Below are 24,649 nucleotides of genomic sequence, written 5' to 3'. Positions count from 1 at the left end.
ACTGTCGGCGGGCCGGATTTAGAAGGCGATTGGGCCGGATCCAGCCCCCGGGCCTTAATTTGCCTACCCATGGTCTAGACTCTAGAGGGTGCAGATGCGGAAAACATACAGGTAGGGTTCAGTAAGGATCATAAATCTGAACCATGATGACAGCTGAAGGCAAATTTTTCAGGACCCCGGACAGAGCCCAGGGAGCAGACAGCTTATTCTGAAAAGAACCATCTCAGCTGAGCCCCTGACTGTTCCTCTCAAGGCTCCACCCCCTTGCTGATTTGTGCACATCCCCTGGCTTAGAGCCTGGCACTCCAGTGCCTCTCCAGGATCCAAGGCCAGCCTACCCATGAAACAGGGTGAAGCAGCTGCCTCAGGCGGCCAAAGCACCCAAGGCAGCATTCCCGCAGGTTCCTGCCCTGGCAGAGAAGCAGCAGCAGCACCATTGGCACTGCTTTCCGGCAGCAACTCACCAAAATCTCGAGAGATCTCGCAGGGTGCAAGATGATACCGCGGGATTTCTGCGAGATCTCATGCGAACTTGCTGAAGATTAGAGGCGGAGCTGGGCGGCACTTCCTGTTTCTCCTCAACTGGCGAAATGGGATGCAACACCCCTGCCAGGTTCTCATACTGAGAGCACTGTATGTATGTTAGCAAGCCAGCTTGGTGGAATGTGAGTCCCTTGGAGGATGCAAGCCCCTCTATGGAAAGGGGCTTGGTCTCGGGGGGGGGGGGTTCTGGTTGTTAGGGTCAGTGTTCTCAGTCAACACTATTGGCACCACACCCTCTGTGCTTGGGCTGCTGCTGCTGGTAGAGTTCATGACAATTTTTTTAAAGCAGTTGATCGGTTCTCTTCCTTCCATTTTTTAAAAATTCATTAATGCTTTAGCTGAGATTCCTGCATTGCTAGATGTTGGCTAGATGACCCTCAGGGTCTTTTCCAGCTCTACAGTTTTATTACTCTATTAATCTTCCAGTTATCCATGGCTTATTTTACCATTATTGTATATATGCCATGTCTTAACACCGCATTTTGCACCTGAAAATATATTCATATTCCACTTTTAGAAATAGTTTCGCCCCCCCCCCCAAGATGTTTACAAAGTAAAAAACACACACACACACACACACACACAAGATTTCAAATAAACACAAACCAGCAATATTAAAAGCAAAGGAAACAACATAAAAACAGTAGAAATCAATCGTAAGAATCCTGATGCACTTAAAGGGTTTTCAGCAACCTCTTAAAAAGAGAAAGAGGGACCTTGGTGAACCTCCTTTCGGAGAGAATTTGACAACTTCAGTGCTGCTATGGACAAGTTGTTCACCAATTATCCCTTTTACTAATGATGGGCCAGACATCAAAGCCTCTAAAGGCAATCTCAAGGCGTGTTCAAGTCCAAGTATGTGGAAGGGGGCCTTATACTAACTTGGTTTAGGGCTTTAAAGAATCTGCGCTAGTGCTCAATTTTAGCTGCAGGCATGTTTGCCCACCCAGGAACTTCTGGGCAAACAATTTGCCAGGCTAGCACTGAAACAATCGTTTTGAAAACTTTAATAGCAGAAATTCAGATGTTGCTCTGGTAACGGGAACATCCCCTGAGCAAAGATCTACTAAAGGGTACTCTGCCATCAGAAGAAGGGAGGCAGTTTCCACCCCTTTTCCTCTCCCCCATGTCACCTTCCATACTATTCAATAGAATATCAAGCTGCCTCAGCAGATTTTTAGGGTACAGAGGGCTTTAGGAGGAGGCAGGAATTGGTTATAATTGTCTCCTGATTGCGCCGGTAAGATTTCTCCACAGGATCAAAAGCGTTCCATTGGTGGCAGCAGCTCTTATAGTGGGAGAGTGAGTCTGAATCTCAGGCAATCACCGGTATTCCATGCCTCACCCAACTACATGTATATTAGGTTATAAACCTTTTATAACATTACTTTCATAACATTCCTGCTGGGAAAGTGCCATTACTAGGAAATTACCGAAATGGTGTAGCTCTCCTAGTGAACGTTGGAAAACGGATGCTTTGCAGTGCCGGCGTGCATTGTCCTCCTCCATTCTTCCATCAAATATAAAAAAGAATTACCTTGATTTCTGCAAACTCTTTATCGTTCAGAGGAGGCAGGTTGAGAGCTCTGAACTTTCTTTTGTGGAAAGATTATAGTATTCTTTATAGTTGTATGTTCATGTTGATGTTTTTGGCTTCAGCTGGAATTCTAAAAAACAAAATAGTTAAGGCACTAACAAATCAGCTTATGCCCTATTATGCATCTGCATTCCATTTTTCGGTGTCTGAAAGCAAATAGAGACATTCCCAGAGGATTATGTAGGAGCTGCCAAATATTTCCCGCCTGCACACAATACTTGTTTGCTGTGATAGACAATTCTTAATTATTTGCTGTTCATATTAGGTATGTTGAGATTTAAAGGGTGTGTGTGTGTGGGTGTGTGTGAAAATGAGAAATTCTCCATTCTGTTTCATGTTGCGAGCTGGCCAATCTGACTCATTTATGGGAACAGTGATTCATTTATGGGGAATAAATAGGCAGACATGCATTGTGTGAGATGTGCACTAGGTGCCTTCACCTGAATGTATGTATTGTTGTTTCTAGAATTTCCAATAGAATAAGGATGCCTGATACCTGAGAAGGATGCACATTGAGCTGGTTCGGGTATAATGCTGGTTCAGGTGTAAGCAAATATGCACCTTGGGAATGCGGCCTCCCAGGAGCAATTCTGTTGTAGAATTGTGGCTAAAGCATCAGACGATGGGGAGCCCCACATTCAAATCCCCACCCAGCTGTGATATTCACTGGGTGACTTTGGGGTCAGCCACAGTCTTTTGGTCTTAGGCTAGGGGGAAGAAGTACCATCCTTAGTTCTTTCGAGGAAAGCTAGGATAGCAAGAAATATTGATAAATAACTTCCCCAACCTTAACCCAGGACCTGGAACCTGTTTCAAACTATGGTTAAATACCCTGTTTTAGAAACAGAACAAAAATGGTTAGCTCTAAGCAGACAGAATTCCTAGCCACAGTTAAGGAAATTGTTCCGGGAAGCAGAGAGTATTTGAGGACAGAACATGCAAGCGTGGCTCCCAAGTTTCTTAACTGGGCTTAGCAGGGAGCCAGTGCATGGATCCAAGGTCTTAGGCATAGTTTGCACAAACTGTAGTTGAGGTGGTGAACCTCATCCATTGGCGAGAGTTCGCATAACTGAATGCTAGTCACGTACTGTGGCATGCTATCATGTGACAAGTGCATGAGAAGCCTCAGTGTCCAGTGGACTCCAATAACATCTATAGCAGGGGTCTTCAAACTTTTGCTGTAGGAGGCCAGACTATATTTTGGGAGGGGAAATGAACAGCGGCGGAGGGACGATGAGCGGTGTGCGAAAGGGCTCTGGAGAGGGGCTCCGGAGAGGGGCTGGCAGCAACAAAGCCCAGCCCCCTTCCTCCTCTAGGCAGGACGGGGAGAAGCCAGGAGGAGGGAGGGAGGAGGTGCCACCGTGGGAGGAAGAGGGAAAGAACGTGTGCACTGGCAATCCACACGGCGATTCCCGGACCATCCGTGGGCCGGATTTAGAAGGCAATTGGGCCTGATCCAGCCCGCGGACCTTAGTTTGCCGACCCATGATCTACAGTGTAGATTCTACACCAGCAAAAGTAGTCGCATGAATGTGTGATATGTAATGGTGTACCAGTGTGTGATTCCCCCCCCCCTCTATACGGTAAATAGTAGAAATCATACTTCATCTTTAGCCCTTGGGCATAAGGGTAAGGAAGCATTTAAAAATGTGTTTTGCTTGCCTCTATGCCAACCGGTTTTGACAGTTGTGCATTAAAAGTCTGGATGGAAAATTACATCATTGGCCACAGTTTTCTATAAATCACAACTGGAGACAACTGGAGACAAACACTGATTCCAGAGAGAAGCCTTAAAATACGGTGCGGCCTTAAAAACTTCTGGCATTCTAGAAATATAAATTTTGCCAACAGGAAACATTAATAAGTGTTAAGTACTAGAAAGACAATGTGAATTCAGTGGGGGGAGCCCTTTCCTTGATTGCAGGCTGAGCTCCAGTCATTGCAAGTATTTCAGTTCCATAATTACCGCTTGTAATTTGGCACAGTGAAAGAAGTGAGTCAAAGACCAAATATTAATGATCCTGGCTGTTTTGGGGAAGCACACGGCTTCTGATTCCCAAGAACATTGTTAGGAACTTAACCAGGCCTTCTGGAACCTCCCTAAGTAAATGCTCTGTTTCTATGAACACCCCATTTTTAATTGCACCTCTGCTGCCTTTTAGGAGTTTTCTTGGCTGTGACTCTCGAGCAGGCATAGGCAAACTTGGCCCTCCAGGTGTTTTGGGACTACAACTCCCATCATCCCTAGCTAACAGGACCAGTGGTCAGGTATGATGGGAGTTGTAGTCCCAAAACATATGGAGGGCCGAGTTTCCCTATGCCTGCTCTAGAGTGAGTGGCTGGTGTGCTTATAAGACGAAAGCTTTCCATCGGAGATTTCTTTGAAACCTTGAGATACTTAGTTTTGTCAACCCGCTCTTGGGAAAAGGCAACTTTTTGCAGAATTTTCTCAGACTCTGCGCCAACAGTCTTGTTGCAATTGCCACTGTCCCTCACAATGATGCTTGGTCCGGGACATTTCTGAAGATGTGAAATGGAGGCCGGGCTGCCAACACAGGCGCCTTTAAAGAAGCAGCAAAAAAATTAAAATCCTTAGGGGAAGAAAGAGGTAGTTACTGCCACTGAGAATTTGTTGGAGAATTTATTCTCCTCTGTGGAGAAATTCATTAAAACAGTTCTCCCTGCCCTTTCCATTTCTCAGCCCACAAATAGGGTGGAAAGAAGGAAGCCTTGGCCTGAAGTTGGCTTAATGTCTTGGCTTTTTTGAGACTGTTAGCCTAGTTAAAATCTGGGCTCGGGTGGGAAGCTGAAGTTATTGGAAGGCTTTCTGGTTTGTTTGCTCACTTGCATAAAGGATGGAGCAAAGCAGCTGGATGCTGAGCCACATCCCAACCCAACTGATGTCTGTTCTAAACCATTGGTGACATACAACAGTTATGATTTATCTGGTATTTGTTTAAGCAAATAAACTTTCTTCCAGCTTTTATATTAGTGGACGAATGCAGAGTAAATTAATGCAGAACCCACAAGGCAAAGAGCCTTCATCAATGTATAAATAGTAGAGGGAATGCAACTTGCAAAGTGATCCCAGGAATGAAAAATATAGGTGTTAAAAGCATATCCCTGAGAGTATTGGAGAGTATGCTAGAATGAACACAGTCGCCTTGTACAACAACATACTTTGTCGGCCATCATCTGCTAAAGGCAGTAGTATGCCCAGGTTTCCAGAGCAGACGAGATGCCTTTATGTGGCATAATTGCTCCTGTTCCTTTGTTGGTGCTTTTTGTTTTTCTTTTTTAGCTTTAAATCAAATGAAAACAAACCAAGCACTGCCTGTCTCCCTGAATTCCTTCCAACTCAATGGCAGGTGTCTCCGCTCTTCCCCTGACAAGCTCGAGTGACTGATTAAATGAAAGTAAATTCCCCGGAGTTAAATGGTGGAAAGAGGCTTTTTGTTTTTAATGGGCAGAGAGAGGTATTTGGATCTCCCCTCTCTGCTATAGAGTTGGATCCAGACTATCTTAGGTCCCATTGATGTGGTGTATATGCTTCATACTCTCAACAACCCGTGAGGAGGGTTATGCTGAGAGACAACAGTGAACCCAAAGTTGCCCAGTGAGTTTCATGGCTGAGAAGATTTGAACCCTGGTCTTCCAGGTCCTAATCAAACACTAATCGCTACACCTTTGTTGCAAAAAGGTGGTCAGTCAGCTGTTGTGGTCCCGAGACAGAAGGCTTTAAAAGTGAAAAGCAACACCTTGAATTGGGCAGAGAAATGTATAAGCACCCAGTGCAGTTATGCTAATACTGGCGTCATAAGTTCTGACCGCCTACTTTCCACCAGCAGTGCGACTCACTGCATTCTGCACTGGCTGTAGTTTTTGAAACATCTTGAATGGCAGCACATGGCAGTCTAGGGCTGGCCTTATTAAAAGCTTGACCGTTAAATCCAGTTGCAGACGACTCTGGGGTTGCGGCGCTCATCTCGCTTTACTGGCAGAGGGAGCCGGCATTTGTCCTCAGGCAGCTTCCGGGTCATGTGGCCAGCATGATTAAGCCGCTTCTGGCAAACCAGAGCAGTGCAAGGAAACGCCGTTTGCCTTCCTACCAGAGCGGTACCTATTTATCTACTTGCACTTTGATGTGCTTTCAAACTGCTAGGTGGGCAGGAGCTGGGACCAAGCAACGGGAGCTCACCCCATCGCAGGAATTTGAACCGCTGACCTTCTGATCAGCAAGCCCAAGAGGCTCTGGTTTAGACCACAGCACCACCCGGTCCCTTATTAAAAGCTTAGAAATCCTGAAACCATCAGGTGGGAGCAGCAGACTTTCCCATCCCAGAGAAGTGTGGTTACCAAGCTTCCTGCAAAGTCTTGCTGAAGAGCAGATCATGCCTCATCTTTAAAAGCTTGGCAGGGTGTGAAAACCATCCAGACTCTTTTGTTGCTTCTATCCAGTTCTGAGCATCCTGCCTGATTCCTGAACTCCTGAATCGTGACTACTGAACTCTGTCTGCTGCCAAGCTTGTACTGTAACTTACCTGAATAGAGATCTGTCTATTATTTGCACATAGGAGCCTCTGTCTGCATGGGTGGGCCAGGAAGTGGGACACTGTGAGACTTTCCTTCCTATTCACTTTCTCCTCTGCATCCTGTGTGATTATTGGCAATTGGGTGCTAAACTATTCCTCTGCTTCCACAGTACTGTATACTACACCAGGGGTCAGCAAACTGGAGGCTGGACTATATTTTGGGGGGGGGGGATGAACGAATTCCTTTGCCCCACAAATAACCCAGAGATGCATTTTAAATAAAAGCACACATTTTACTCATATAAAAACGAGCTGATTCCTGGACCGTCCGCAGGCCGGATTTAGAAGGCGATGGGGCCGAATCCAGCCCCCGGGCCTTAGTTTGCCCACCCATGTACTAGACCGTATATGGGAATCCGGTTTCCAGCTGATACACAGCGGGGAAGAAAGACCCCCAAGCAGCAACATGAGCAATCGAAATATACAGAAAAATAGCGAACCGGGGGGGGGGGGGATGTAACAGAAGCAAATCTGGCTTGATTTTCTGAGATCAGGAGGGAGTCTCAATATCTGCGTACACGGTCAATGGAACTCTTTCTAGCATGTGAAATGAAATAGAGAACAATGCCTTTGGGCCCATTGCCTTCCCACATCCTAAATTTGTTAGCAAGGCACCTACTTCTTTGGGAACTGCAAGCAGCCAGGCATTTCCTGGAAGGGCAGCAGTCCTGCATCATAAGAAGACCGAGTGAAAGGTTTCACCCTGAAGACTGGAGGAAGAAGATTACCTGAAAAGTCTTGCAAAAAGAAGAGAAACGGAAGGTGTTCTACATAATTATGTCTGTGAAACATAAATGCACATCAGATGCTCATTCGTTGCTCGCAGTACAGTGGTGCCCTGCTAGACGAAAATAATTCGTTCTATGAGTGTCTTCGTAGAGCGAATTTTTCGTCTAGCGAAGCAGCAATGCAGCGCGGAGGTTTTCGCGCCGAAATGTTTTTTTCGTCTTGCGAGGCAGCCCCATTGACATTTTCGTCTTGCGGGGCAGCCTTCCGCTAGCGAATGCCATTCATCTAGCGAGTTTTTCGTCTAGAGAGGCATTCATCTAGCGGGGCACCACTGTATACAGTCTTGCAAGGAACCGCTTCTGTTGAAGGGATTTGGCATTAAAAAGGGGGAATCTTTGCTAAGTAAGAATAAGTGATGCTGGCTCCAAATAGCACATCACCTGCTGTTGTGACCGATGCACAAAATGTGAACCAGTGTTATCAATGCTCCCCGTTGGACATTCCCTTTGATGCTTTTCGTGATAGATGATGCAGCTCCCCTACCTTTTTTTAAAGTCTGCTTTTAAGCCGAAAATATAAGATGATTCTGTGCACTCCTGCTGTGCTTTAAGCAATCATTTACAGCCAGTTCCTGATGCCAAGGAAACCTACCAAGAGACCTGCCGCATCAGCCCAGTGATTCATCTAGTCTAGCTTCCTGTGGGGCAGAAGACCCCATGAGATGTTCCTGGGAAGCTCACAAGCAGGACATGAAGGCAACTTGTTCCCAGCAACTGGAGCTTAGCAGCACAACGCCTCTTTGTCTGGGAGCTTTATCTGAGTCACTGATGGCCTTTTCCTACAGGAGTTTGCCCAATTCTCTTTCAGTGCCATCTAAGCCACAGTAGCTGCCCCCACAGCTTGTGATAGTGACTTCATAAAATCACACATTAGATAAGAACATAAGAGCTTTCTGGATCAGGCCAATGGCCCATCTAGTCCAACATCTTATTCTCACTGTGGCCAACAAGATGCCTATGGGCAACATGGAAGCAGGGCCTGAGCACAAGAGCCCCCTCCCCACTCCTGTGGTTTCCAGCAACTGGGATTCAGAAGCATTCCTGTCTGTGATAGTTGCAGCAGAGCACAGCCCTCTTGGCTAGTAGCCATTGACATTAATTAGAAAATTGGAGTCCTTGGAGAATACAGGAAATAAAGCAGAAAGGTTGCAAGGACTCAGGCCAAGACGGCAATAAACAATGGTTTTCTCTATTTTTGTTGTTGAAAGTATAAAACAAATTCCAGTTACAACGATTGTTATCTCCAGGACAAGGCCCTGTTTCGTTTGTTCTTCATCAGCTGGAATAATAAAGAATCTCAAATTAAACTTATATCTTCTGACATTATTATCTATTTGGTCATTTCTATCAAGACAATTGTGTAACAAGCATTTCGACATCCAGAGAAAGTTTTATCATGTCTATATGAAAGAATACACATAACAAATTATAGTAAATAATGTAGCAATTCATGTAGCAAACAGAGGCAGCTTACCTATCGTTTCTTAGTTTTATGGTCAAAGTGTGTCTAGCTAGCTCTGTTTGCACCTTATAAATGTTAGTGAAGGTGTGATCTACTGCACAGTTAAAGTGACAGTACTGTCTGCAGATGTAGTACTGTCACTTTAACTCGAAATGCTTGTTACACAATTGTCTTGATAGAAATGACTAAATAGATAATAATGTCAGAAGATATAAGTTTAATTTGAGATTCTTTATTATTCCAGCTGATGAAGAATAAACGAAACAGGGCCTTGTCCTGGAGTTAACAATCGTTGTAACTGGAATTTGTTTTATACTTTCAACAGCAAAAATAGAAAAAAAAACATTGTTTATTGCCATCCTGGCCTGAGTCCTTGCAACCTTTCTACTTTATTTCTAGTAGCCATTGACAGCCTAGTCCTCCACGAATGTGTCCAATCCTTTTAAAGCCATCCTAGCTGGTGGTCATCACTGCCTCCTGTGGAAGTGAGTTCCATAGTTTAACTGTATTGTGTGAAGAAGTACGGTACTTTTGTTTGTCCCGGATCTCCTGCTGGTCAGTTTCATTGGATGATCTAGTACAGGGTTTCCCAAACCTAGCTCTCCAGCTGTTGTTGGACTACAACTCCCATCATCCCTAGCTAGCAGTGGTCAGGGATGATGGGAACTGTAGTCCAAAAAGAGCTGGAGATCCAAGTTTGGAAAACCCTGATCTAGTATTATGGGGGGGGGGGTTAGAGAAAACCACCTGTTTTTCCACTTTCTTCCCACCATGTAATTTTATAAACGTCTGTTGCCACATCCCTGCTTATTTGCTTCCCTCCACCACCAGACCTTCATTCTACACTTAAAAAAACAATGGTCCAAATGCAATCCTTCTAAAAATCTTTATCCCAGCTGCTGTCTGCTAGACTTGAATCGATTTTATGTATGGGCTGTTGTTGCTTCAAACTGTTTTTATACTTACAATTGTTTTGTTCTTACATATGCAGTTGTTCTAACTGTTTTTACATATGTTTTTACATATGTTATTGTAAATTGCTTTGGGGTGTCTGGCGGGAAGCAATTCGTAAATGAAATAAATAAATAAATCATCACCATCATGGGTTGTTTTTTAAAAAAATCCCTTACGAGGCCATTCCTGGATTCCTGTAAATCTCTCTGATTTAACTTCTAAGAACTCTAAACAGGAACTGAAATTTGAAGTGTGACGCTAACAAAACGTTGAACAAGAACCAAAAAGGGAAAAATAGGAACGGGTGATTAAACAGGGACCATAAATTTGGGAGCCTATAAGTGAGACTTGTACTTGTGGAGTTCTCCTTTTCAATGTGCCAGCCGGCAGCCATTGCTCTTTCATTTCCTCCCCCATCCCCTCCTCCCCACAACAACATAGCTGTCAACTTTTCCCTTTTCTTGCGAGGAATCCTATTCGGAATAAGGGAATTTCCCTTTAAAAAAGGGAAAAGTTGACAGCTATGCAACAGTCACTCAGCATCAACTAAGTCTCCACCCTGCAAATTTATATATCACTTCTACAACCCTTGAGGTTATCTCAACCTCTTGTGTGTGGATGGTGCCCTTTTGGTTACATCAGAATCAATGCTCCAATGACAACTTTGCTAGCACTTTATAGGATCGTTTCAGCCTAGTCTCCTGAACTGCTAGCTTTCAGTGTGCAGCCTTTGTTCTTGCAGGGAGCACCATTCAGCCATGTGAGCCCCACCCCCAGGTTCATAACATAGTTCATCACTCAGTGAGAACCAGGCCTGCGTACAAGATAGCTTCATGTATTTGAATTAATCACTAGCTTTATCCGGGGTAGTAAAATCAGTCTACCGAAAGAGGTGGTATTGGAACAGAAGTGCCAATTGGGCCATGGGTGCCATGCAGCATGCATGGCCCTGGCGCTGAAATTTGTGGGTGCCCAGCTCCTTCATGGGGAATTTTGTGGGTGCTTGGGCACCCAGGGGCCCAGGGAGTAGGTACCTATGTATAGGAATATATAAAAAGGTAGGGGGAAAGGTAAAGGACCCCTGGATGGTTAAGTCCAGTCAAAGGCGACTATGGAGTTGCGGCGCTCATCTCGCTTTCAGGCCAAGGGAGCCAGTGTTTGTCCGCAGACAGCTTTCCAAGTCATGTGGCCAGCAGGATTAAACTGCTTCTGGCGCAACGGGACACTGTGACGTAAACCAGAGAGCAAGGAAACACCATTTACTTGCCCGCCACAGCGGTACCTATTTATCTACTTGCACTGGTGTGCTTTTGAACTGCTAGGTTGGCAGGAGCTGAGAAAGAGCAACGGGAGCTCGCCCCATCATGGGGATTTGAACCGCCGACCTTCTGATCGGCAACCCCAAGAAGCCCAGTGGTTTAGACCACAGCGCCACTATGGATATAGCTTATACCAAGTCAGATCACTGGTCCATTTAGCTCAGTACACTGACTGGCAGTGGTTCTGCAGGATTTCAGATGGGATGCTCTCATCCCTACCTAGAAATGCCAGAGATTGAACCTGGGACCTGCTGCGTGCAAAGCAGATGCTGTATCTCTGGGTTGCTGCTCTTCCCTAAGTATTAACTCCCAAAGGGGCTGCTGTGTTAACTGGATAGAGTACAGTACTCACCACAGCTGCATTTTGGTGTCATATTTAAAGGGGGCAGGGGGAACAAGAGAAGGAAGATGTAAGCAAAATGGGCAACATGCTAACAGGGCTGTATCTTGGCAGCCGCTTCCAGAGAAATAATAGCAGGAAATATGGCAAGTATAAATTGCTCTAATCTTTTGACAAGTCTTGCTTGTTCATTTCTGCCTTCTGTTTCGAGGTAGCAGCTGGGTTTATTTATACTGCGAAATGAAAGATTGCTATTGTCACCGTTAAAGGTCTATAATGGGTAGATTAGGGTAAAGGTTATCCTGGCTAATGCAACAGATATCCTACTTCTAATAAAAGTGATGCAGACAGGATATCCAGCAGGAGAACTCTATGAAAAGACCTTTAGAAAAGTCCTTTGCCATATGAGAGATGCTGCTGAAACAGATACATGAACGGCTTCCAGAGAAGTCACTTTCATTTCCTCATTTTCAACAGGAGTCAAGAGACCTGACCTGATGTCTTTATACTAAAAATCTAAAGAAAATCAGAGGGGGAAGGGGTTTCGCAATCAAGAACTCTTGGGAATCCCCAAAGTTTCAAAGAACTTCCAGTATTCTCACAAAGCTGCAATTCCAACGATACGTTAAAAAAGAGAAGTACCTCTGCAAATTGATGCCTTACACCCAGTAAGGAGATCTTGGGTTTTCATGTTTGCTGTTTGTGTTTGGAGTTAAAACGCTGACAGGAGCCGAACGGAAAACCGAATCCCCCCTGGAGAAGCACACTGCAACTCTTGAGTTTGGAAAATAATATATAAGAAACATATTGTAGGAAATACATAACTTGATAGAGGAAGGACCTTCGTTCCAACTAAGGTGGTGATGATGCACTGAGCCTTCCTTGCTCTTGCATCTCGGATGGAGAGAGATTCAAAAGAGAGATGTCTCTTCTCACAAGGGAGGCATAGAAAAGAAGGAAGAGGAAGTGAGGTCAGCACCCCTAAGAGCACAAGGTTAACACTGAAGGAAGTTCAGTAGGTCAGCTCAAGAAGGACAGCCAGCATTTGTTTCTCCCTCCCTGGTTCAGGAAGTGGGGATGTGCAGCATGTGTGTCTGAACTTCCAGCCACACTGAATTAAGTTAAATGGGATGCACATTTGAATTTATTTATAGGAGATCAGTACAGTAGTTGCATGGAGAAGATGACCTTTTAAATGCTATACAACCCTATGATTCCATGATCTCATAAGAATAGCCCTGCTGGAGCAGTCCAATAACCCATCTAGTCCAGCATTCTGTTCTCACAGCGGCAAACCTGATGCCAATGAGAAGCACACAAGGAGGAGGGTCGCAGGTGGCGCTGTGGTCTAAACCATTGAGCCTTTTGGGCTTGCCGAACGGAGGTCAGAGGTTCGAATCCCTGTGACGGAGTGAGTTCCCGTTGCTCTGTCCCAGCTCTTGCCAACCTAGCAGTTCGAAAGCACACCAATGCAAGTAGATAAATAGGTACCGCTGCGGCGGGAAGGTAAACGGCGTTTCCATGCGCTCTGGCTTCTATCACGGTGTCTCATTGCACCAGAAGCAGTGTAGTCCTGCTGGCCACATGACCCAGAAAGCTGTCTGGACAAACGCCAGCTCCCTTTGCCTGAAAGCAAGATGAGCGCCGCAACCCCATAGTCGCCTTTGACTGGACTTAACCATTTATACAAGGAGGACCTGAGCAGAAGAGTGGAGATAAACAGTGGAGATAAAACGGTCCTTGTGTCTAGGAGTCACTGATAGCCTTACCTTTCATGACTCTATCTAATACCCTTAAGAACTTAAGAAGAGTCCTGCTAGACCAGACCAGTGGCTCATCTAATCCAGCCCCCTGTTCTCCCTGGGGCCAACCAGATGTCTACTGGAAGCCTGCAAGCAGGACCCAGGCACAAGAACACTCCCTCAAAATGTTTGGGAGCTGCTGTTTTACAGCCTCTCGCTTCTTTTGTGATTCTGTTTGAGGCAGCAAAAGCAGAAGCCTCCTTTTGACTAACGAAAGGAAACAATAAATGTGACGAACGAAGCAGATTTTTTTGAAGCTTTGAAAAACGGAATGGGATGTACAGGTCTTCGAGTGAACACGACTTCTTTCCCTGTACCAGATTGAATGCCTAGCACCTCAAAGCTTGCATTCCTCCTCTGCAAGAACGCCAAGCCAAAAGCTGCTTAATGTGCACAAAGGATACGGGGAAGCGGGGAGACAGGAAAACCGTACGTTGTAAACAAGATCCTAAAATGCCACAAGACAATGCAAGCTGGTGGGCTGATTCATTGCAGAAAGCCTCTTAATGTGTGTTAAGGGGCAAAATGGTATAACAGGCTCCAGTAGCCAAGCAACTTCATAGCCTTCCCAGTTGCCATGGGGACTTTTATCCATGACGTACTGGCTGAAATTGCCCTTCCCTTGTAACTGAAGACTGTAGTAAGGAGGGGAAGAGGTCAGACAGACAGACAGACCCCTCCTGCAGAGGAATCTAAATGAACAAACTTCCATCAAGAGCACGCAAAGGTTTGCCGGGATTCGGTGGCCTTTTCTTTCTTTTTTCTTTACCAGCTGAACTTTTATTGTTTCCAAAACCAAAAATGAAAACATTGCTCTGTTTGATGAGTGGGGAGGGGCTTGGAAGGAGGTGTGGTCTTGTATAGAGAGGGGCGGAGTAAAAGGGGGATCTGGATTGGAGGGGTGGGACAGTGCCATGTCTCTCTCCACGCTGGAGGGTCGAGGGAGGGAGTGGGTGGTGGGGAAGGGGCGCCACGGGTTGTGCAGCTTGCTCTGTCGCCCTCTGGCCTCTCACTGCACCGCTTGCTCGTTGGTGCTGCTGCCAGAGTCCTGGGGCTTCATCACATCTGGGAGCTGTGGGGGGAGGGCTGGAGAAGGGATCAATGCGGAGGGGCTCAAAGGCATCTTCAGTGGCTCTGAAGGCCAAGCCAACTGTTGCTGGGGCCTGAGGTCGTGCTGTCTGGCTGGTGAAGCCACAGTCTCCGAGGGTTTTGCTGTCATCCAACAGCTGGTCATCCTTGTATAGCCTTTGTTCTTCTGGGGGTCCCCTCAACAATTCTTTTCAGCTCATACACCGTACTGGACTCCTTGGCGTCTGTGAAGATGGTTGTCTTGTGACGTCAGATCATTAAAAAGACGTCCATCTCTGCAGCCGCAACCTTAGCCCAGACCCCCCCCCCGAGAGGAAAAAGCAGCACAACCCCGAGTATCCCAACATGCACCGCAACCTCGGGACGGCCCAGCCCTATTCGGTGGCCTTTTGACCAGAAACACACAATTTATATAGTTTTGCCACCGACCAATGGTTATCGGTTTGTGGTAAAACGGAGATGGGCTTCTTCAACCGGTGGTAACAGTGCTGTGGAATGCCCTCCCCTGCTGAAATAAGAGAAAAGCTATTGGTATTGGCATGCTCCTGGCAGTTATCTTTCCACAAGGGCCAACACTGATGCCGAAATCAGCATCTCCTGAGCACTTCAAGTGCAGCTTTCTCCCGATTAAAGTGCAGAGTGTTTGAGTACCAGGACATTCACAGGGAATACAAAATGCTTGTTTACAAAGCTATTGTACTACCAACCTTACTGTATGCTTGTGAAACCTGGACCATTTATAAACGCCATCTCCAGCTCCTCGAAAGATTCCATCAACGGTGTCTCCAAAAAAATTTACACATCACTTGGGAAGACAGGGAACTAATGCCAGTGTACTGGAAGAAGCAAAGATCACCATTGTCAAAGCAATGATTCTTCGACATCAACTTCGTTGGACTGGTCATGTTGTGCGGATGCCTAATTATAGTCTTCCAAAGCAACTACTCTATTCCAAACTTAAAAATGGAAAGCGTAGTGCTGGTGGTCAACAAAAGAGGTCTAAAGACTCTCTCAAGGGAAATCTTTAAAAAAAAGTAGTATAGACACCGACGACTGGGAAGCAATGGCCTGCGAGGGCTCCAGTTGGAGAACAGCCTTTACCAAAGGTGTCATGGGCTTTGAAGACACTTGAACTCAGGACAAAAGGCAGAAACGTGCTAAGAGGAAGGCACGTTTGGAAAACCCTCACCGTGATCAACTCCCACCCAGAAACCTATGTCCCCTCTGTGGAAGGATGTGTAGATCCAGAACTGGCCTCCACAGTCACTTACAGACTCATTGTTAAAACCGTGTTTATGGAAGACTATCTTACTCGGCTTATGAGGGATAGCCAAAGAAAAAGATTAAGAAGCTCCTGGCTGTTGTAGATACGCCTGTTTAGACCAACATTCTCCCGAACTTGAACTTGTTGTTTTAATTGCTCTTTTAAACGTTTAAACTGTTGTGCTTTTTTACCAGCTTGTTGTCTTGTATATTTTAATTGTGGATATTTTTAACGTTTGGATGGAATTTCAGTGGGTCTATTCTGGAGTAGAATTTTGTTGGTTGCAACCCTCTGGGATTTCCCACCAACAGAAGCCCGTGCAAGGACTTACACTAGTGCAATGGGGCTTTCCCCCTCTGTGCACCCCATTGGCTCTTGGAGAGGGGTCTGCAGGGTGAAAAGAGGGCAGGTTGGTCCATCAGGCAAGCTGACGGAGCAATCTGTTTAGCGCTGTGTTGAATTCTTCCTATTGTTTTGAATGGTGTTTTAGGGTTGTACACTTCCTTTATATGTTGTGATATGGCAATATAGCAATACTTTTACAAACAATAAATAAACTTAGCGTTAGGGTTGGGCAATATGTTGATATATTGTCCAAAACCAGTTTCAAGTCCACATCATGATATCGGTTTCATAATTTTTGACCTGGCAATATATTGCAAATCATGGTGTGTGTGTGTGTGTGTGCTATGCAGAAATCGTGATGTGGGATAATCTGAATCCAGCCAATGCCTCTACGTAGCTCCATCCTTATTTCAGACATTGTTATATGTCAGTATATTGCAATGTTTTAGCTGGTGATATATCATGATGTTGAAAAACAGATATCGCTAGTAAATTCCAGACGTGCTTGTCCTTTATCTAATTAAGTGCTGCCCAATAATCCACAGAACACAGTACAACGCTTCAGCTGCATATCCATTGCCCCTTACTCTACTCCCAGTGCTGATGTCTGAAGCTGAGTACACAAGATGTCAGCCACAACCCATTGCTAGCCTGTAGTTTTGGGGAAGATACTGCTGATGGATGCGATTTCCCTCAAACCAGCTTTCACCCAGCTCGAAAATGTAAGGCATGGTAAAGCTGAGGCATGCACACGTTAGACATCCGTTGTACATCCCCAGATGGCAACACGTGAAGAGATGATGGCTAAATTGGATAAGAGCATGGGTAGGCAAACTAGGGCTCAGGGACCGAATCCGGCGCAATCACCTTCTAAATCCGGCCTGCGGACGGTCCGGGAATCAGTGTGTTTTTACATGAGTAGAATGTGTCCTTTTATTTAAAATGCCTCTCTGGGTTATTTGTGGGGCCTGCCTGGTGTTTTTACACGAGTAGAATGTGTGCCTTTATTTAAAATGCATCTCTGGGTTATTTGTGGGGCCTGTGTGGTGTTTTTAAATGAGTAGAATGTGCGCCTTTATTTAAAATGCATCTCTGGTTTATTTGTGGGGCATAGGAATTCATTCATTCCCACCCCAAAAAATATAGTCTTCCCCCCCCAAGGGCTGAAAAAGTTTGCTGATCCCTAGATAAGAATTTTGGAGGTTGCAGGCACAGGATGGGGAGGAAATCAGGTTATGCGCGGGAAAACAAATCAGGTGACGTTGTGTACAGCAATGTGAAACCTAGGTTGAAACACAGGCGGGGTGGCCGGGTTGGGGGAAATGACCTCATTGTTCTTCGAGCTGCTAATGTGTGCATGCCTTTAGTCTTTAAGGTGCCGCAAGGCATTGTGTGTGTTTATGGTATCATTGTGTAAGCTACTTTTATTGTGTTATGCTATATATTAAAAAAACAACAACCATGCAATGCAATTGTTAGCTTAGAATGGGGTGGAGGAGCCAAGAGTATTCTCCAAAGAGCAGATGCACGGCAAATACATCTGTGGACAGGAAGGGGAAATGCTGCCTTAAACATCCTGCTGCAGATGTGACTGAGCGTTTCCTTTTCCCCTTTGCCTGCTGACTGGGTAATTTCCCCTTTGTTGACCCAGCCAAGAAGATTTGCTGTGGGGTTTCATCTGGAGGGTCTGGTCAAAAACCACCCCTCCAAGAGAATTCAATGCCTTTGAAAGACGATTAGACAAATTTGTGGTGGGAAAGGCCATCAGTGGCTACTAGCCACGAGGACTAAGCTCTCTGCCTCCATAGCCAGAAGCAGCGAAGCTTCTGAATACCAGTCGCTGGAACCCACAGGGGGGAGAAAGTCCTCTTGCTCTCAGGTCCTGCTTTTGAGCTCCCCACGGGCATCTGGTTGGCCACTGTGAGAACAGGGTGCTGGATTGGATGGGCCACTGGCCTGATCTATCAAGGCTCTTCTTTTGTTCTTAGAAATACCAAGCAGGAAGATGTCTTTATCTAGCCTGGCATGAAGTGGAGAGGCGACGACATTCGAAACAGGAAACTGACATTTTTGCAAAGGATTTCTAGCTTGCATTACTAATATTTCGTTTTATTCATTTATCAAAGTATTTCTTCACCGCTCTTTCGCAAAACATCGGGGTAGCGTACAGGGACGTGAAAACGTTTTAAAACAACAGGAAGAGAGCATTAAAGGGACATTTTAAATCATTGCACAGGCTTACCAGCAATGAAGGATATAGAATTGTTGGGAGGGATCTCAAAGGCAATTTAGCCCAATCATCTGCCAGTGTGGTGTAGTGGTTAAGAGCGGTAGACGCGTAATCTGGTGAACCGGGTTCGCGTCTCCGCTCCTCCACATGCAGCTGCTGGGTGACCTTGGGCTAGTCACACTTCTCTGAAGTCTCTCAGCCCCACTCACCTCACAGAGTGTTTGTTGTGGGGGAGGAAGGGAGAGGAGAATGTTAGCCGCTTTGAGACTCCTTCGGGTAGTGATAAAGCGGGATATCAAATCCAAACTCTTCTTCTTCTTCTTCTTCCAGTGCAGGAAATCAAATTTATATGGCAACCCTACTTGTGAAATCCTTCTCTAAGCACAAGTTTCCACGAGTGCAACTATTGTGTTAGATTCCTCCATGGAGCAGCAATAAATCTACCCTTGTGTTAACAGACAAAGAATATTAAATACAGTCCTGGTTATTAGTTTTTAACCTCAAAGTTTTACAGCTCACTTATCAGTAAACCACTTTCAAGATGCCCCTGTTCATGCCAATCTCGTGTGTGTGTGTGTGTGTGTGTGTGTGTGTGTGTGTGTTGTAAAAAGTGTGACAAATAATGGTATGGCTTGGCTCAGAATCTCAGCAAACACCTGTGTGTGTAACCAACAAGAGCAACCTTTCATGGACCCTACACCATGAAAAATGATGCCACTCTGGAAGACTGCCCTGGAAATTGACAGTGATGTCTGAGCCTGTGGCAGGAGATGGAGGAGGATTCAAATCTAGTAACTCATAAGAAGCCAGTGCCTCAAATTTACTGCCTATCCATTTCACTGGGTGACCCAGACTTGGACAATTATGGGAGAGAAAGATGCCTTTCTAGCCACTTAGAAACACAGGCAGCAGCCTTGTACAGAGTCAGGCCCTTGGTCCATCCAGCCTGGTATTGTCTATGTTGACCGGCAATGGCTCTCCAGGGTTTCAGGCAGACTTTTCATAGAATCAGAATTGTAACGCGAGTTCAATCCCTGGAGAACCTGGGACCTTCTGCATGCAAGGCAGATGCCCTACCACTGAGCTACAGTCCCGTCCCCCTGTCCCCCACTTTTCTGCATGCCTAGAATCCTATCATCCCCACCAGTGGTCTCTCCCCTAAACTGAAAAACTCCAAATGCTTGAGTCTTTCTTTATTGGACAGGTGCTCCAACACTTTGGTCATACTGGTCGCTCTTGTCTGTATCTTTTCTACTTCTGATACTATCCTTTTCAGCCCATTAAGACAGCCTTTGGTTCCATCTGTCTTTTGCGGGGCTACAACGCTCATCAACCCCATCCAACAGAGCCTGATGGGAGTTGTAGTCCGAAACTGCTGGAGGGTACAGTCGCACCTTGGTTCTTGAACAGAATGCGTTCCAGGAGTACGTTTAACTCGGAAGCCGAGGAAGCTGCGCTGGATGTTTGGCTTCCAAAAATAGTTCGAAAACCACAACACTCACTTCCGGTTTTCGATCGTTCCAGAGCTGAAACATACGAGTTCCAAGGCGTTCAGCAACCAAGGTATGACTGTACCAGGTTGGCAAAGACTGTATTAAGCGATAAGACATTTATACTGTCCTGAAGTCACACCCTGCTGCCATATCTTTTTTTTTTTTTTTGATAGGTTTGTAGCTGTTGCAGCAGAGAGCTGCAGCAATTTTACTCAGCGGAAACATTTGCTCCGTTCTACACAACTTGTTTTCTTGTAACATGCATTCAGACCTGGAGTTTTAACAATAGTTTCCCTTCTGGCATTTGAATCATACGAAAGAAAACCCACCTTTTCCTGGAGGAATTGTGCCCCAGCACACAGAGAAAGGCATGTGAACAACAAAAGAGATGCCAGTTGCATGCCCCAAAGAATCAGACCCACGGAGGTCGGTTGGCAGCTATTAAAATCAGAGCGTTTGAGCTTGCAACCCACCCGCCCCCGCCCCTACCGGATTTGAACTAATCTCCTTGCACCGCCAAGCAGGGCTTTGAAACTAAACAAATACTCAGCATCCAGAATGAAAAACAACTTGAGGCTGAGGAAGGCTGGGCTAAGTTTCAAAAGAGTCGGACAGCAGCAGCCACAAACGAATAAAAAGTTTGAAGAGGAAAAGCTTTGGTCTCTCTCCTGCTAGCCTACTCTTCCCTGAAAATTGTGTCTTAAACTTGTTAGGACATTTGACAGGCAACTTCTTTTACTGAACATTCATCCCCATTTGTTCGCAAGGAAGGTAGAAGACTTTGCATCAGTGGGCAAGTATCACCCCAGAGTTTCCAGTGCATTTTCCTATCCTTTTTGCGTTTACGTCTAGCTTGCAGGCTTCTCATTGGGGCATCTGGTTGGCCACTGTGAGGACAGAAGGCTAGACTACATGGGTCATTGGCCTGATCCTCTAGGGCAGGGGTGGCCAACTCCCAAGAGACTGCGATCTACTCACAGAGTTAAAGACTGGCAGTGATATACCCCCTTTTGGGGGATTCAGGTCAAAGTTTTGAGCTTCTTTTAGGGATCAGGGAAGGCCATTTGGGGGGGGGGGTGAAGGGCCAAAATGTTGAGTTTTTTTTAGGGGAGCCAACGTTGTTCGGCTTTTTGGGGGGCAGCCACTGATCTACCAGTGATCTACCATAGACGTCCAGTGATCTACCAGTAGATCACGGTCTACCTGTTGGACGTGCCTGCTCTAGGGGAAGCAGGTTTGTTGCACAAAGAGACCTCCCATTTGATTATCATTGCGCCACCAGAATCTGCCTGGGCATGACTGGATCTCACCCCAAAATAGCCACAGTCTGGAAGTGCCTTTACCCCATCTAGGTTGTTCCTACAGAACTAAAGGAAGCAGACCAGGCAGCAGGAATGTCAAAAGGAACCCAATTCAGCTTCAGGGACACCTTGTAAACTTTTTGCTACATGAGCAAATACTGTTTCCCTCCTTAAAAATGACCAAAAAAAAACCATGCAGTTGTAATATTTATATAAATATACACAATATATAAAATAGTAGACGACGATCTTGGATTTGAAAATACTGCTCGGAACAACAGAGGATTAAGTTAGGTTACAAAACGGTAAAACCCAGTACCAGTCTTGACTCCTGTGTCAACCCCACTGAAATGATTGAAGCTTATGCAAAAGCAAGGCTGTAAATTAAGAGTGCAATGTAAACGAAAAAGGGAAAATTGGGAATTGAAACCTTGAGAAACTGATTACTTGACCAGTCTTTTGGAACCGGGATGGATTTTTATTCAGAGGCAAAAATACTGACATGGCCATTAATAAAAAATAAATCCAAGTGTGAAATTCTTCTCCTTATCGCACAACTTAATAGTTAACAACATACACTGAAAAGTTAAAAAAACAAAAAACAAAAACGCAACACTTTAAAGGCAAGTGTTTAGGGAGGAAATCTTGCCCTATTAGTGCCCTGCCCTTTGAACACAGGGAAGCTCTGACCCTCAAGCTGTTTACTCCATCCTTTGCACAATCCCACTTACTTCACATCTGGCCGAACTGAGACCACTTGGGATCACAGCCATACTCCAGTTTTACTCCAAAAATGCAAATTTGAGGAGCCATTTAAAACAACAACAACAACAACAACAACAACAACAATTCTAAAACGATCTAATAGGCCTGCCTTCCCAACCACATGAAGTAGTGTGGCACTTGAAACCAGCTTTACATCTTAAGCAATGCTTGCTCAGCGTTTAATACCCAACAAATCCCTTTGGATCATTTGAAACACTACAAAGCAAACCCCTCCCCCCACCCCCCCAAAGCTAACCAAACACCTGCTTTTCTTTTCTTTTTTTGCCCGGCTTGATTCAGAGTGCAAATTCTCCCATTTACATATAATTTAAAAGAAGCAGACCGCGCGCGCGGTTTGTGTGTGTGTTCCCACCCCAAGCTTCCAGTTCAGAAGCAACGCCACGAAATCGGTACAATTTAGGGGGGTCCAAAAAAAGCCCCAAACCCAGAGGAGTCCTAAATGCAACGGAGAGTTCCTGGGCGCGATTCCTTTTCTTCGCAAAAGAGAGTTTTCTTGGGAAGAAGAGACAAAAGCAGTTTAAAAGGGAGGAGGAGGAAGAAGCGCTGGTCTTCTGCCAAGGCGATCGCCCCTCGGAAGCTCGACGGCGAGGCCAAGAGACGCGACACCGCCGCCGCTCCTCCCCGCGAAGTCCCCGCTGCGCTCGCGAGCGGCCGCTGCTCCGACGGGCGCCGTCTCAATTCACCTCCCGGGGCGCCTTCCTTCAGACGTAGTTCTTCTTGTCGTACTCCCCGTTGGAAGTAGCGGCGTTGGTGGCGGGCCTCCTGGGAGCCGAGTACTTGACCGGGAAAGCCGAGGGGTCGCCCTTGCGGGCGCAGGAGCAGCAGATGAGCGAGCCACCCACCATCAGGAGGGCGGCGGCGGCCCAGCCGAGGTACAGCGCCGCGCCCATCTCCCGCTTGTGCGACGACGGCACCGTGGGGTCGTAGAAGTTGCCGATGACGATGTTGGCGTACCAGCAGGGCGGGATGAGTACCAGGAGGCCGCAGGCCACGAACAGTCCGCCGCCCACCGCCGCGATCAGGTCCTTGGCCTTGCCGGGGCGCACGCAGTTGGTGCACTGCGCGCCCACCACCGTCACCAGCAGAGCCACCAGCCCCAGCATCGCCCCGATGACCATCAGCGCCCGGCCGGCCTGCGTCTCCGGGCTGAGCGCCAGGATGGAGTCGTGCACCTTGCACTGCATTTGCCCCGTGCTCTGTACCACGCAGTTCATCCACAGGCCCTCCCAGGTGCTCTGCGCCACCACGATGTTGTTCTCGATGAAGGCAGACACCTGCCACATGGGCAGGCCGGTCACCACGATGGCCCCTAGCCAGCCCAGCAGCGACAGCGACAAGCCCAGGATCTGCAGCGCGGCGGACGCCATCCCGGCGTCTAACCTCGACGGCGCTTCTCCAAAGGGGGGGAATCTGACCTGGATCTCCTCTCCTCCTATCCGCCCGGATGGCCTCTTTCAGCTTCTCCGCTTTTGCTTCTCCTTGGGTCTCCTGGTGCTCCTGCAAGCCCGCTCAGCCGCCTAAGTCTCATGCAGAAGCCGCCCCGACGTGGCTCTTTATAGAGGTGGCCGCGGTGCCCGGGCAGGCGGACCTTGGCTGCCCCCGCCGGAGTGCCTCCCCCGCCCAGGCGCGCCATAGCCAATCGGGAGAGGGCAGCGGCCCCCTCGCAGCCAATGAGGCAGCTGCGAGGCAGCGGTTGAAACTGGGCAACACAAAGACGCGTGCGGGTGACTCACGGTTCGACGGGGCGGGAGGGAACGGAAGCCGCTCGCCACCCGCTCTTCATCCCCTTGTGACTGTGGTGGAGAAAGGGTGCGATGGGGCAAAGGTACTTCCCGGGTTTTAGAAAAAAAGGAGAAAAGGAGGAAGGCTCCCTCTGTGCCAGGGAGCAGGGGCGTCGTAGGGGAGGGGCGGTACGCCCCCAGTGACAGGCCCCTCCCGCCACTCCCAGGCGCCGCCGCTCCCTCCGTCACCCCGGGAGCAGCAGCGCTCCTGGGGCGACGGACGAACGGCGGCCAAGCAGGCGGGGAAGTGAAGCCAGCGCTTGAACGCGCCGCTTCATTTCCTTTTTTTCTCCCCTTTCGGCGCTGGCTGGGCTGTGTAGTCGCAGCCCAGCCAACGGCGAAAGAAGCAGCCGAAAGGGGCGAAAAAAGGAAGCAAAGCAGCGCGTTTAAGCGCCCGCTTTGCTCCCCCCCCTTTCCCTTTCGGCTTCTTTCGGCGCTGGCTGGGCTGCAGAGTCACAGCCCAGCTAGCGCTGAAAGAGCGGGCGGGGAAGCAAAGCCGGCGCTTAAACGCGCCGCTTTGCTTCCTTTTTTCTCCCCTTTCGGCGCTGGCTGGGCTGTGACTCTGCAGCCCAGCCAGCGCCGAAAGAGGCGAAAAAAAGGAAGCAAAGCAGCGCGTTTAAGCACCAGCTTTGCTCCCCCCCCCTTTCCCTTTCGGCTTCTTTCGGCGCTGGCTGGGCTGCAGAGTCACAGCCCAGCTAGCGCTGAAAGAGCGGGCGGGGAAGCAAAGCCGGCGCTTAAACGCGCCGCTTTGCTTCCTTTTTTCTCCCCTTTCGGCGCTGGCTGGGCTGTGACTCTGCAGCCCAGCCAGCGCCGAAAGAGGCGAAAAAAAGGAAGCAAAGCAGCGCGTTTAAGCACCAGCTTTGCTCCCCCCCCTTTCCCTTTCGGCTTCTTTCGGCGCTGGCTGGGCTGCAGAGTCACAGCCCAGCTAGCGCTGAAAGAGCGGGCGGGGAAGCAAAGCCGGCG

At 47.3% G+C, this 24,649-nt stretch overlaps 1 protein-coding gene and 1 pseudogene across 1 annotated transcript; both read right to left on the bottom strand.

The window, feature by feature from the left end:
• Positions 1-14,161: 14,161 nt before the first annotated feature.
• LOC117039200 lies at positions 14,162-14,787 on the bottom strand (annotated as a pseudogene).
• Positions 14,788-22,329: 7,542 nt separating this feature from the next.
• On the bottom strand, positions 22,330-23,408 carry CLDN5 (claudin 5). Its single transcript, XM_033135884.1, has one exon. It carries the CDS (start codon positions 23,270-23,272, stop codon positions 22,607-22,609), a length of 666 nt encoding a protein of 221 aa, XP_032991775.1. The 5' UTR covers positions 23,273-23,408; the 3' UTR covers positions 22,330-22,606.
• Between the last annotated feature and the right edge of the window lie 1,241 nt (positions 23,409-24,649).

This window comes from Lacerta agilis, chromosome 17 (assembly GCF_009819535.1).
Source record: "Lacerta agilis isolate rLacAgi1 chromosome 17, rLacAgi1.pri, whole genome shotgun sequence".
NCBI lineage: Eukaryota > Metazoa > Chordata > Lepidosauria > Squamata > Lacertidae > Lacerta > Lacerta agilis.
This window is presented reverse-complemented; position numbering and strand designations above follow the sequence as displayed.

Excerpts from the sequence above, each read along its gene's own strand:
- CLDN5 (XM_033135884.1), bottom strand. The coding sequence starts at position 23,272 with ATGGCGTCCGCCGCGCTGCAGATCCTGGGCTTGTCGCTGTCGCTGCTG.